At 37.6% G+C, this 12,167-nt stretch overlaps 1 protein-coding gene across 1 annotated transcript in view; it reads right to left on the bottom strand.

Moving 5' to 3' along the window:
* The window catches only part of ARSK (arylsulfatase family member K), a 52,461-nt gene that overhangs the window by 36,278 nt on the left and 4,016 nt on the right, over nt 1-12,167 (bottom strand). Inside the window, exons 2-3 of the mRNA XM_003261624.3 lie at nt 5,129-5,258; nt 3,219-3,378 (exon numbers count right to left, since the gene is read on the bottom strand). Coding sequence (XP_003261672.1) covers nt 3,219-3,378; nt 5,129-5,258 — 290 coding nt within the window. The remainder of the gene's footprint in view (nt 1-3,218; nt 3,379-5,128; nt 5,259-12,167) is intronic.

Raw genomic sequence — 12,167 nt, 5'->3', positions numbered from 1 at the left:
GTTAGAAGGAATATACGTCATTCAATCTTAGATTTCTTTTATTATAAACAGTTGTATCTTACTTTAGATTAAGCTTACATTCTAAAAAGGAGAAATATTTTAAAAAGAAATTTGTGAAACTCCATAAAGTAACTAGCAATGCAAAGCACTTCAGAAAAATGATGGTTATGGCCAGGTGCAGTGGCTCACGCCTGTAATCCCAGCACTTTGGGAGGATGAGGTGGGCGGATCATAAGGTCAGGAGTTCGAGAACAGCCTGACCAACATGGTGAAGCCCCGTCTCTACTGAAAATACAAAAATTAGCTGGGCGTGGTGGCGCATGCCTATGATCCCAGCTACTCAGGAGGCTGAGGCAGGAGAATTGCTGGAACCTGGGAGGCGGAGGTTGCAGTGAGCCAAGATCACGCTATTGCACTCCAGCCTGGGCGACAGAGTGAGACTGTGTCTCAAAATAATAATAATAATAATAATAATAATAATAATAATGGTTATATAAATGTTACACTGCAATTCTGGTTAAGCCATTTTCATAATAATAATCTTTCCATTGAGTAAATGCTTACTCTGTGCCAGGCACTGTTAAATATTTTATGTTATTCCGCTTAATCCTTGTATAGTATCTTTTAACTCATATAAAACACAGTCATCCAATGAGGTAGGCATCATAATTCTTACAGATAACTTACAGAACACTGACACTTAATGCCAGGTAACTTGCCCAAGAATTCTTACAGAACACCGACACTCAATATCAAGTAACTTGCCCAAGGTTACAAGGATGGTGAGCAGGGAAGCTGGGCATCTGACTGCTCTGATGGACACAAAGCCTGTGCTCCTCCTCCTACATGTACTTCCTCTCCCTCCTTTTCTTTCTGATATTAGCAGGGAAGAGTGGGTGAACAAGATTTTGCAGAGAGAAACTAGCTCATGCAATAGTCCAGATGTAGTAAAAAGCATATTAAGGAAAGTTTTAAAAGACCAGGTGCATACTGAGGGATGGAGAGAGTGGTATGAAATGAGACTGGAGGAAGGCAGGGCCTATATCATGTAGGGTCTCATGAATCATGTTGTGGGTTTGGGATTTTAACTAACCTGAAGAGAAAAACCATTGAAAGATCTTAAGCAAGTGTGTCATGTAATCAGACATACATCTAAGAAAGATCATTCTGGTTGCCTATAGAAAATGGGTCAGATAGATTATGAAGAGTCCAGGTAGAAGCCCATTTTAATAGTTTAGGCAAGAGATGACAGTAGCTTGTGGAGAGAGTGAGAAGTGAATAAGTTGGAGAAATAATTCAGAAGTAGAACTGACTATATTTGGCAAAGCATTAGAAGACAGAGTAAAGATTAGGAATGTCAGGATTGCTTCTGCATTTCCTGTACTGCTGTCTTTTAGATTTTGGAGGACAGAAAAGGGAAGAAATTAAACAGTAACTAGGAGAGCAATTTTAATGTTCAGATTATTTTAGATTATTTTAGTATCTGTTTACCCAAAACTCAGTGTATTCATCTCCTAGAACTGTCAGAATAAATTATTACAAACTGTGTGGCTTAAAACAACAGGAACCTGTTCTCTCACAGTTCTGGAAGCTGCAAGTCTAAAATCAAGGTGTCAGCAGAGACACATTCCCTCTGAAGACTCTGGCAGAATTTTTCCTTGCCTCTTCCTAACTTATGGTGACTCCTGGCAATCTTTCGTTCTTTGGCTTGTAGCTGCCTCACTACTATCTCTGCCTCTGTCTTCACATTGTTTTCTTCTCTGTGTGTCTATGTCCTTGTTCCTCTTCTAATAAAGACAGCAGTCATGATTTCCTGTGGAGATCCTTACTAATTACATCTGCAAATAGGGTCTATTTTCCAATAAGATCACATTCTGAAGTTCTTTCTAGGTGGTCACGAAATTTGGGGGAACATTATTCAACTCACTACATTCATCACTATTTTTGTTAACTTAATTTTTTCTTACTATTACTTACCATCATCATTAGTATCATCATCATCATCACAACAACCATTACCAATAACCCTCAATTAGCACTTGCCTAGGTAAGAAAGAGGCACTCTAATCCCTAATATGTATTTGTGTTGGGGTTCACAAGTGTTGGGGGATCCCACGATCACACCGAAGTTCAGTAGGAGGAATTGCAGGACCCAGAATACAGCTTCACTCATGGCTATCATTTATTACATAAAAGGATACACAGCAAAATCAGCAAAGGGAAAAGGTACTTAGGGCGAAGTCCAGAAGAAACTAGGCACAAGTGTCCAGTTGGAGTCACAGAGGACATAATTCTTCCACCATCAAATTGCGACAATACATGTGAAGTGTTGTTTCTGCTCATTAGAGAATCAGTACCCAGGTATTTTAGGTGGGGGTGCTGACTATATAAGCACCCTCTACTTAGCACATACCAAAATTCTAGACTCCTGGAAGGCAAGCTGGTATTCGGCATAAACCACAATGCACAAATGCTCCAGGCACACAATAGACCACTCTTATCAGTTAAGGAATAGTGGGAATACTCCAGAAATCCAAGTTCCCAGATGCCAGACAGGGGCCAACATTCCAAGCAGGCCTTTCTAAGCAGAGCGGTCTCAGGCCTCCTATGTTAGCTCTTTTCTGAACTTATTGATACATTTAATCCTCACAGCAAAGAAATTAAACTACTGTGTCAACATTTAGACAATGTGTCCAAGATCAGACTACTACAATGCTAGTAGTAAACAGAAACTATAATTCAAAAGTAGGCAATCTGATTCTTGACCTCTACTCTTAACCACTATGCTTGGCTGCCTGATTTTTGAGGACTTAGTAAAATGAAAGAAAAAAAAAGTTACAATAGATTCAAGTTAGAGAGAACTGACCAAGGAAAGCAGCAAGAAGGCTAAGGTTAATTTTAAAAACAGATTTTAAAATTAATAATACAGTAGCCATTAAAGGAAATTCAATGAAAATAAAGCATGGGCTAAACGAGTTTACAAACACTATTTATAGACCTTTAATGTTTAAGAAAAACAAAATGACTAGTATATTAGCCATTTTAATGTTTTAGGAAGATGAAAGAAAGCTAAAATTTTAGCTTAATTAACCCAATGAAGGGATTAAGAGATTTACTTTCACCTTTGTGGAAAAATAAAAAAATTAAAGTCAAAAAGAGTACATGTACACGCTATGGCAGAGGGCAGTCCATGAAGATTATTTTTGTTTTATTTTTACCTAATGGAGTGATGTCCTGAAGCATAGTCCAGTTTCCCAAATTTCTGTGTTCGGTAGCCATGCCTCTCCATGACATCCATCCATGTTGTGTAATTTGGATCCAGACCCTTAAAATTATTCCAAGATTCTGTTAAGTGAGTGAAGAGGCCACTCCACATTGCTGAGAAAAAAAAAAAAGGAATTGGGATTAAGGTAAATCTTAACAATTTAACTATTAGGACAATTACTCTGAGAGAGCAGTCCACTAGTGTAGAGCTCACGCTCTGCAATAAGATGTACCCAGATTAGGTGCTTTACCAAACATTTCTGATTGTTACTTCATTTTATCAGGGTGACACTCTGTGGGGAGTTACTATTTCCATTTTACAGATGAGTTGACTAACGCTTAGTGGTTAAGTTACTTAAGGTAAATACAGCTGGAATTAAATACAAAGCATGTGTGACTAGAGGCCTCTTTCAATCATAAAAACAATCCCTAATTATTTATTGGTTAATTTTCTAAATCAGACAATTGAAGTACAGATCTCATTTCCCCAACATCCTTAAGGATCTTCCCTTATTCCCTGTCCTTTTGCTGGCTTTCCACAAAAAAATGTAAGTGTGTTATGCCTTGTCTCTCACTTTCTACAACTATGATTGTTTATTCAATAAATACTTTCTGTGTACATAAATAGAAAGTTAGAATAAGCTTTCTTTTTTCATCTAGCAAGATGTTTTGTGAAAGGTGGGATGGGGGATTACCTGGTTTGAATCCCAATAACACCAGTTACTGACTGGTCTTTGACAAATTATTTAACCTTGCTTACTCTTCAAAATAGACTTCTTCCAGGAAAAACAACATCTAACATTTTGAGACATCTAGGGTTCATTGGCCACTTTCTCATTCATTATTTAATGTGATGCTCAGAACAACCCCGTGAGGTACACAGTATACACAGCAATTTGCAGATAAGAAGACTGAGTGACTTGCTTGAGGATTAGCATCCAGGTCATTGTATCACCCTAGCCCACTGCTCATTCTACTTTACAGTTAACAAAACTGCTTTTTAATATGCCTGCTCCTTCATTATTGAAATATCATTTACAATATAGTTTAGTTTCTTTTAATCACTGGTAATAATATAGTTGTTACTGTTGAAAATATAGGTGAAAGAAGTTATAACTCAAATCACAGAGAAAATCATCTCATTTACAGACAAACCAAATCACTGAGTGCCATTTATGGGTTCCAAGGCAACAAACATAAACCAGAAGGCAGAGGAAAAGGAAAACAACCATCAGACAATAGATAGAATTTATAGAAATGGCAGTTTTATCTTATTTGTTAATTATTCATGGCTTAATGTCACTGACATTCTGCCAATAAAACTATGCCTATTTGTTAAATTATTACAATAAAAGTGAACAATTTTGACTTGGGATAAAAGCGAATTGAGACTGAAAGAAAGAGGTAAAGTACATAATCTGAAATAATAAGAAAAAATTCAGGTAAATCTGAATATAAGTTGTAACTACTTTACGGTATACTCTAATGTTCATAGAAGTCCTCCCAAGTACCTATACCGTTGCTGAAAAATTTCCCTGGAAACAGAACTCTTCTAGGAAATATGAGTATTCCCTCATTTTCTTGGATGGTCAAAAGATTCTTAGTCCCCAGTCACAAGGAAATAAAACGGTAACACATGAACTAGACGCCATTCTAAATGATAAAAATTCCTACTCTTGAAAAATACAATTTGAACAACCCCAGTAGCCAATATATACCTTAAAATGCACATCTTTTATATTAAAACAATTTTATTGAGGCCAAATATAACTAACTATTCTACTTTTAGGTATAATCTTTTAAACTGTGAATATATTTTCAGTGTGTAGCCACTTTCTCCCATTCATATTAAGGATGTTCATACCTGCGCGTGATGGGCAACAAATTGGAGAGTTTGTGTAGGCATTCAGAAAGGAAGTCCCACGTGCCTTCATAAAGTTGATAAAAGGAAGTTTCACTACCTGACTTCCTGGATGAAATGTTAACCTTCCATCCTGGAAATAAAGAAATTTAATTAGCATTGATTACATTACCAAAGAAGAAAACTATTTTCTTCAACCATAAAATTTACAATAGCAGAAGACTTCAATATGATTTTAAGAATCCTCCAAAGATAAAAACAAAACAAGTATAGAGAGTGTTTCCAGTATCTGGTACATAAATAGCTAGAATTCAATGCAGTGTTACACTTGGATTCATTTCACTACAGTAAATAAAGGACTTCCTGGAACGTTCTTTTGGTGGATGATGAACTGACTAAGTATTTATTGAATACTTAACTGTGTGCCAGGCACTGTGCAAAATCTGAGGATGCAATGGTGAATAAAACAGAGTCCTAGGCCCCACGAAGCTTACAGTCTAGTGGGAGAGGCAAAAAGTATACTGGCAAATAAACCGTGAATAATTACAAATTATGATGTGTACTTTCAAAAAAATCTGAGATACAGAAGGACAAGAGAGACCTACATGAGACAGTGTGGACAGGGAAGCCTTCTCTGGGATGTATGAGACCTAAAGAATGAACAGGATCCAGCTATTCAAAGAATTTAAGGGACATAGAAAGTTTGAGATATCTGTGAGATGGAAGTGGTGATATCAATTAGGCAGCTGGGGGGGCGGTGTGGTGGCTCATGCCTATAATCCCAGCACTTTGGGAGGCTGAGGTGGGAGGATAGCTTGAGCTCAGGAGGTCAAGACCAGCCTGGGCAACACAGGGAGACCCTGTTCCTACAAAAAAAATTAGGCAGCTTGATAAATGAGTCTGAAGATTAGGAGATGTTTGGGCTGGAGATACGCATTTTGGAGATGAACTGGGAATTGAAGAACTCACCTTGGTAAAGAGCAAGAACAGAAAAAAGAATGTTCCAGTCCTGGAGTTCTATCTATTATATGTTTTCAACATAATTACAAATAAATTCCAGTTTAGAACATGAGCCAACCCAAAATATAGAATATATCTAAACCCTTGAGATAGCTGAGATTCCCAAATAGAGATATAAAGTAGACTGTTGGATACAGATAGGAATCTGGAGTTGAGAGAAGTCTATCTTGGTGAAATAAAACTTGGGAGTATTTAACATATTCATAGTTTTGAAAACTGTGAGATTAAATAAAACCTTTCAGGAGAGAGAAGGAGGGGAAAGAAAAAGGTCTAGAAGAAGCTATAAGGAGTCCCAAATAAGAGGGGAAAGCAGCATGGGAAACTGAGAAAGAATGGCCAAGGGAGGAAGATGTGAGGAGACCAAGTGCCATGACAGCTGAGAGAAGACAGTGTGCCAAGAAAGAGGTAACATCTGCTGTGTTGAGAATGCACCTGAAATGAGGCCAGAAAATGCACATTGGAATTGGCAGTATGGAGACAGCTGGTGACCTTGACAAGAGCACTTTCAATGGGTGGTAAAGATGAACAGCTAAACTGGAAAGGGGAAGGAATGGGAGGCAGGAAAGTGAGGCAGCAGCGGGAAAAAAGAAAAGCTCTTCTGAGAAGTTATTTTGCAAAGCAAAACAGAAAAACGGGATGGATGTTAGAGAATGGTGTGTTAGCTGGAAGAAAATGTGGGATTAAAGTCAGTTCTTTTTTTAAGATGGGGAAAATTATGCATGCCTTATGTCAAAATAAATTATCACTTCTAGCAAGAGTAATCATTGAATGCTAAGCAAATAAGTACTGATTTCCTCAATGATGAGCTAGAAAGCCGAAGACAAAAGTGCTTAGCAGCCAGGCACAGTGGCTCACGCCTGTAATCCCAGTGCTTTGGGAGGCCGAGGCAGGCAGATCACCTGAGGTCAGGAGTTCAAGGCCGGTCAGGCCAACATGGTGAAAACTTGTCTCTACTAAAAATACAAAAATTAGCTAGGCGTGGTGGCAGATGCCTGTGATCCCAGCTACTCGGGAGGCTGAGGCAAGAGAATCACTTGAATTCGGGAAGCGGAGGTTGCAGTGAGCTGAGATGGCGCCACTGCACTCAAGCATGAGTGACAGAGTGAGACTCCATCTCAAAAAAAAAAAAAAAAAAAAAAAGTGCATAGCCCTCCCTCATGAGAATTTCTTTAAGCCCTTAAATTCAAATTCTCAGAAATTTATCTTCACAAATTCCAAATGTCTATGTCTCATGCTTACAAACTTTTGAACATGGGGGAGATAACAATTTGTGGCCACTGCCTGGAATCTAGACAACCCAGGCTTACCTGGTTGGGGGATGGAGCAGAAGGTCACAAGGTAAAAGAACTGTCTTAAAGGTGCTATATAATTCAAATATTGGGATTTGGACTCCAAGTCCTGCAGGCTAGGTTCAAATTGGTGTAACTACCACTGCAAATGACTACTGCAGCATATCAATAACTAATGTGTCAGATTAAAATCGATGTTAGTGATTTCTTGATTCATCTCTATGACTAGTACAGGGACATTATCTGTATCAAAAGCAGGCTGGAAAGCAGGACTCTTTGAAATATAGTGGCAGAGATAGCCAGAAAGGGAGGGGGCGACTGCCCTCATGTGGGAAAGTTCCCAATGATTCCATCAGTGAAAGGTGATCCATGTTAAGATTGCTGTCTGAGATATATATATAAGGCAGCAAGCGGTATGCAAATATTTAGTGAATGAATGAAATGAATCTCTAATCCAGAGATTTGTTCAATTTAAAAAAGAAGACAAATTTATGCTCAGAATTCAACAGTGTATTTTTGCAAAGCTTAATAAACTGGATTAAGCATATCAATAGCAAAATTTGGTTCCTAGGAAATATTTAAATTATGATATACATATTCTCAATGTCAGAAATATCAATAATACTCTAAACGAAGACCAAAATGTTATTAGAGAAAATATTTAAAAATTTTCTAGAAGTTTTGGTTTTTGACTTCATGTAGTTTTTACACACAACAAATCATTTAAAAACTAGGCTACTACTAGTACTGCTGATAATGGTATCAATGGGACATGGTCTATAGAATATTTCATTCTGAAGTGAAAGGCATCTTAACACAGCTGGTTGATGAAAAACAGAGAAAGTAAGTTTTCCATAATATGTTAATGTGGTTGCAATGGATAGCCAGTTATAAGTGAAAACACAGTTCTATCAAATTTAGTTGGGAGAGAAAATCTTGCAGAATGGCTTTTGGTATAACTTCTATAATTTACTAATAGCCCATTTCAATTTTCTCAAGGCCATTCCTATGGTTCAAACAAATTAAGCACTCTAAAATTGGGCATTTAAGAAATAAAAATGACCCTTTAATTGGATTTCTGCAAAAGTAACAGAAATGGTACCAACTGCCTTTAGTTGCTGCATTCTGCTCTTGTTAATTAATTCTCATGGGTCCACACATTTTTCCCCCTTAGGGTGGGTGAGCCTTTTGGTAGATATGATTTTGTAATTTTGACTGCTCCTTCTGAACCATGGCTTGTACTTGGTTCCTTATCATTATGGGCCATGCAGAATCAGAGAAGTTTAGATTTGAATGCATCATCCTAATGAAAGAATGTAACAGCAACTTTAATTTGCCACGTCAGCATGGCAAGATTGCTTATAGTGTTCTTCCCAGATCTGTCCATCAGACCGAATGAGATTCTCACTAGACTCTGTAGTAAATACTCCTGTACCTACTCTCCCCCGCCACTCCTGAAACCTCAGCAAAACTAAAACTGATACAGGTGCAGTGGCAGGGAGTAGAGGTAAGAGTAGGGGCGGGGATGCAGAAGATACCTATGCCCTTTAAGACTCAGGCAGAGATGCTTGTTTTCTATTTTCTATTTATTTATTTACTTAATTTTTAAATTTTTATTTTTTTTTTGAGACAGAGACTCACCCTGTCACCAAGGCTGGAGTCCAGTGGCACAATCTTGGTTCACTGCAACCTCTGTATGCTAGGTTCAAGCGATTCTCCTGCCTCAGCCTCCTGAGTAGCTGGGCAGGTGCCCACCACCACGCCTGGCTAATTTTTGTATTCTTAGTAGAGATGGGGTTTCATCATGTTGGCCAGGCTGGTCTCGAACTTCTGACCTCAGGTGATCTGCTCGCCCTGGCTTCCCAAAGTGCTGGTATTACAGGTGTGAGCCACTGTGCCTGGCCTGTTTTCTATTTTTCTAAAAATGGGTTTATTAAGGTATAATTAACACTAAACAACTCATAAATTTAAAGTGTACAATTCAATGGTTTTTAGTGTATTCAGAAAGCTGTGCAACCATTACCATAGTCGATTTTAGAATGTTCTCATCATCCCCAAAAGACATTCTGCACTCTTTAGCCATTACTCTCTATTTGCCTGAAGCCTAGGCAACCACTAACCTACTTTCTGGCTCTACATATTTGCTTTTTCTGGACATTTCATATGAATGGAATCATACAATATGTGGTCCTTTGTGACTAGCTTCTTTCATTTAGCATAATCTTTTTAGGTTTCATCTACATTGTAGCATGTACCATTTTTTTATTGTTGAATAATATTACCAAATTTTACTTATCCATTTATCAATTGATGGGCATTTGGGTTGTTTATATTTTTGGGCCATTATGTATAATGAACATTATAATGCTATAAACATTCATGTACAAGTTTTTGTGTACACTTATATTTTCATTTCCCTTGAATATACACCTAGGAGTAAAACTGCTGGATTATACGGCAACTCTATGGATAACCATTGGAGAAACTGCCAAACTGATTACCAATGGCTGCATGATCCTACCAGCAGTGTATGAGTTGTAATTCCTCCACATTGTTGTCAACTCTAGTTATTGTCTTTTTCATTATTACCATCCCAGTGGGTATAACTGGTGTCTCACTGTGGTTTTGATTTACATTTCCCGAATGATTAATGATGTTGAGCATCTTTTCATGTAGTTAGTGGTCATCTCCATATCTTCTATGAAGAAATGTCTATCAAGATCTTTTGGCCAGGCATGGTGGCTCATGCCGGTAATCTCAGCACTTTGGGTGGCCTAGGCAGGTGTATCCCAAGGTCAGGAAATCGAGACCATCCTGGCTAATACGGTGAAACCCCATCTCTACTAAAAATTAAAAAAAATTATCTGGGCATAGTGGCATGCACCTATAGTCCCAGCTACTTGGGAGACTGAGGCAGGAGAATGGCTTGAACCTGGGAGGCGGAAGTTGCAGTAAGCCGAGATTGCGCCACTGCACTCCGGCCTGGGTGACAGAGTGAGACTCCATCTCAAAAAAAAAAACCAAAAAGATCTTTTGCCCATCTTTTAATTGCCTAATCTGCAATCACAAAGACTTACACCTATGTTTTCTTGTAAGAGTTTTTTAGTTTTACATTTGATTAATCAATCAATTTATTTAAAGTTTTTTTTTGTATATGGTGCAAGGCAGGGTCCAACTTCATTCATATTTTTTTTCCAGCACCATTTGTTTAAAAGATGATTCTTTCCCTATTAAATGGTCTTGGCACCCTTGTTGAAAAATCAATTTACCATAAACATGAGAGTTTATTTCTAGACTTCAGATTCTATTCATTGATCTGTATGTCACCTATCCTTAAGCCAATAACATACTACATTGATTGGTGTAGTTAAGATGTAAGCTTTAAAATTGGGAGGTGTAAGTCTTTCAACTTTGTTCTTTTTATTTCAAGATTTATTTTTGGCTATTCTGGGTCCCTGGAATTTCCATATGAATTTTAGGATGGGTTTTTCCATCTCTGCAAAAACAAAGTTCTAGGGATTTTGACAGGCATTGAATTGAATCTGTAGATCAATTTGGTGAGTACTGCTATATTACCAATATTAAATCTTCTGATCCATGAAAAGGGGATGTCTGTTCATTTATTTAAATGTTCTTTTATTTCTTTCAACAATGTTTTGTAGTTTTCGGAGTATAAGAACTACATTTCTTTGATTAGATTTATTTTAAGTATTTCATCCATTCTGATGTTACTTTAAATGGAACTGTTTTCTTAATTTGACTGTAAGTGTGTTAATCAATTAAGTATATAAAATGCAATTTATTTTTGTACACTGATCTGGTATACAGCCTTACTAATTTATTAGTTCAATAGTTTTGTAGTGGAGCCGTAGAATCCTACATACAAGATTACTGCAAGTATAGGTACTTTTACTTCTTCCTTTCCAATATGAATGCCTTTTATTTAATCTTCTTTCTAATTCTGTGGCTAGAACCCCCAGTACAATGCTGTATAGCAGTGGTGAGAACACACATGCTTGTCTTCTTCCTGATCTTAGTCAGAAAACTGATTTTTTTTTTTCTTTTAACCATTCAGTGTAAAGTTCTGGCTTTTTTTGTAGATGCCTTTTGGTTCCCTTCTATTTCTAGCCAGTTGAATGCAAAAGGATTGTTAAATCTTGTCAAATGCTTTTTCTGCATCTATTGAGATGATCACATGGGTTTTGTCCTTTATTCAGTCAACATGATGTATTACATTAATTGATTTGCAGATATTAAACTCATTGTACATTTTGGGGATAAATTCCACTTGGTAATGGTGAATAATCCTTCTTACATACTAATGAATTTGGTTTCCTAGTACATTTGTCCCTTGGTATCTGCAGGGGATTGTTTCCAGGACCTCCCAAGGATACCAAATCTTTGCGGGCTCAAATCTGACTGTGGAGTCAGCCCTGTGGAACCCATGGATAGGAAAAGTCAAGTTCTGTGAGTTCCACATCCCATAAATACCATATATTTTTATCTGAGGTTGGTGGAATCTGCGGATTCAGAACCCGTGAATATGGAGGGCCAAATCCATTTTGTTGAGGATCTTTGCTCTTATATTCCTAAGGGATACTGCTCTGTGGGTTTCTTTCCTTGTGATGTATGCCTGGCTTTGGAATCAGGCACGAACTGTTTTTTTTGTTTGTTTGTTTGTTTTGTTTTTTGAAATGGAGTCTTGCTCTGTCGCCCAGGCTAGAGTGCAATGG

The sequence above is a fragment of the Nomascus leucogenys genome, chromosome 2 (genome assembly GCF_006542625.1).
Source record: "Nomascus leucogenys isolate Asia chromosome 2, Asia_NLE_v1, whole genome shotgun sequence".
Classification (NCBI taxonomy): domain Eukaryota; kingdom Metazoa; phylum Chordata; class Mammalia; order Primates; family Hylobatidae; genus Nomascus; species Nomascus leucogenys.
This window is presented reverse-complemented; position numbering and strand designations above follow the sequence as displayed.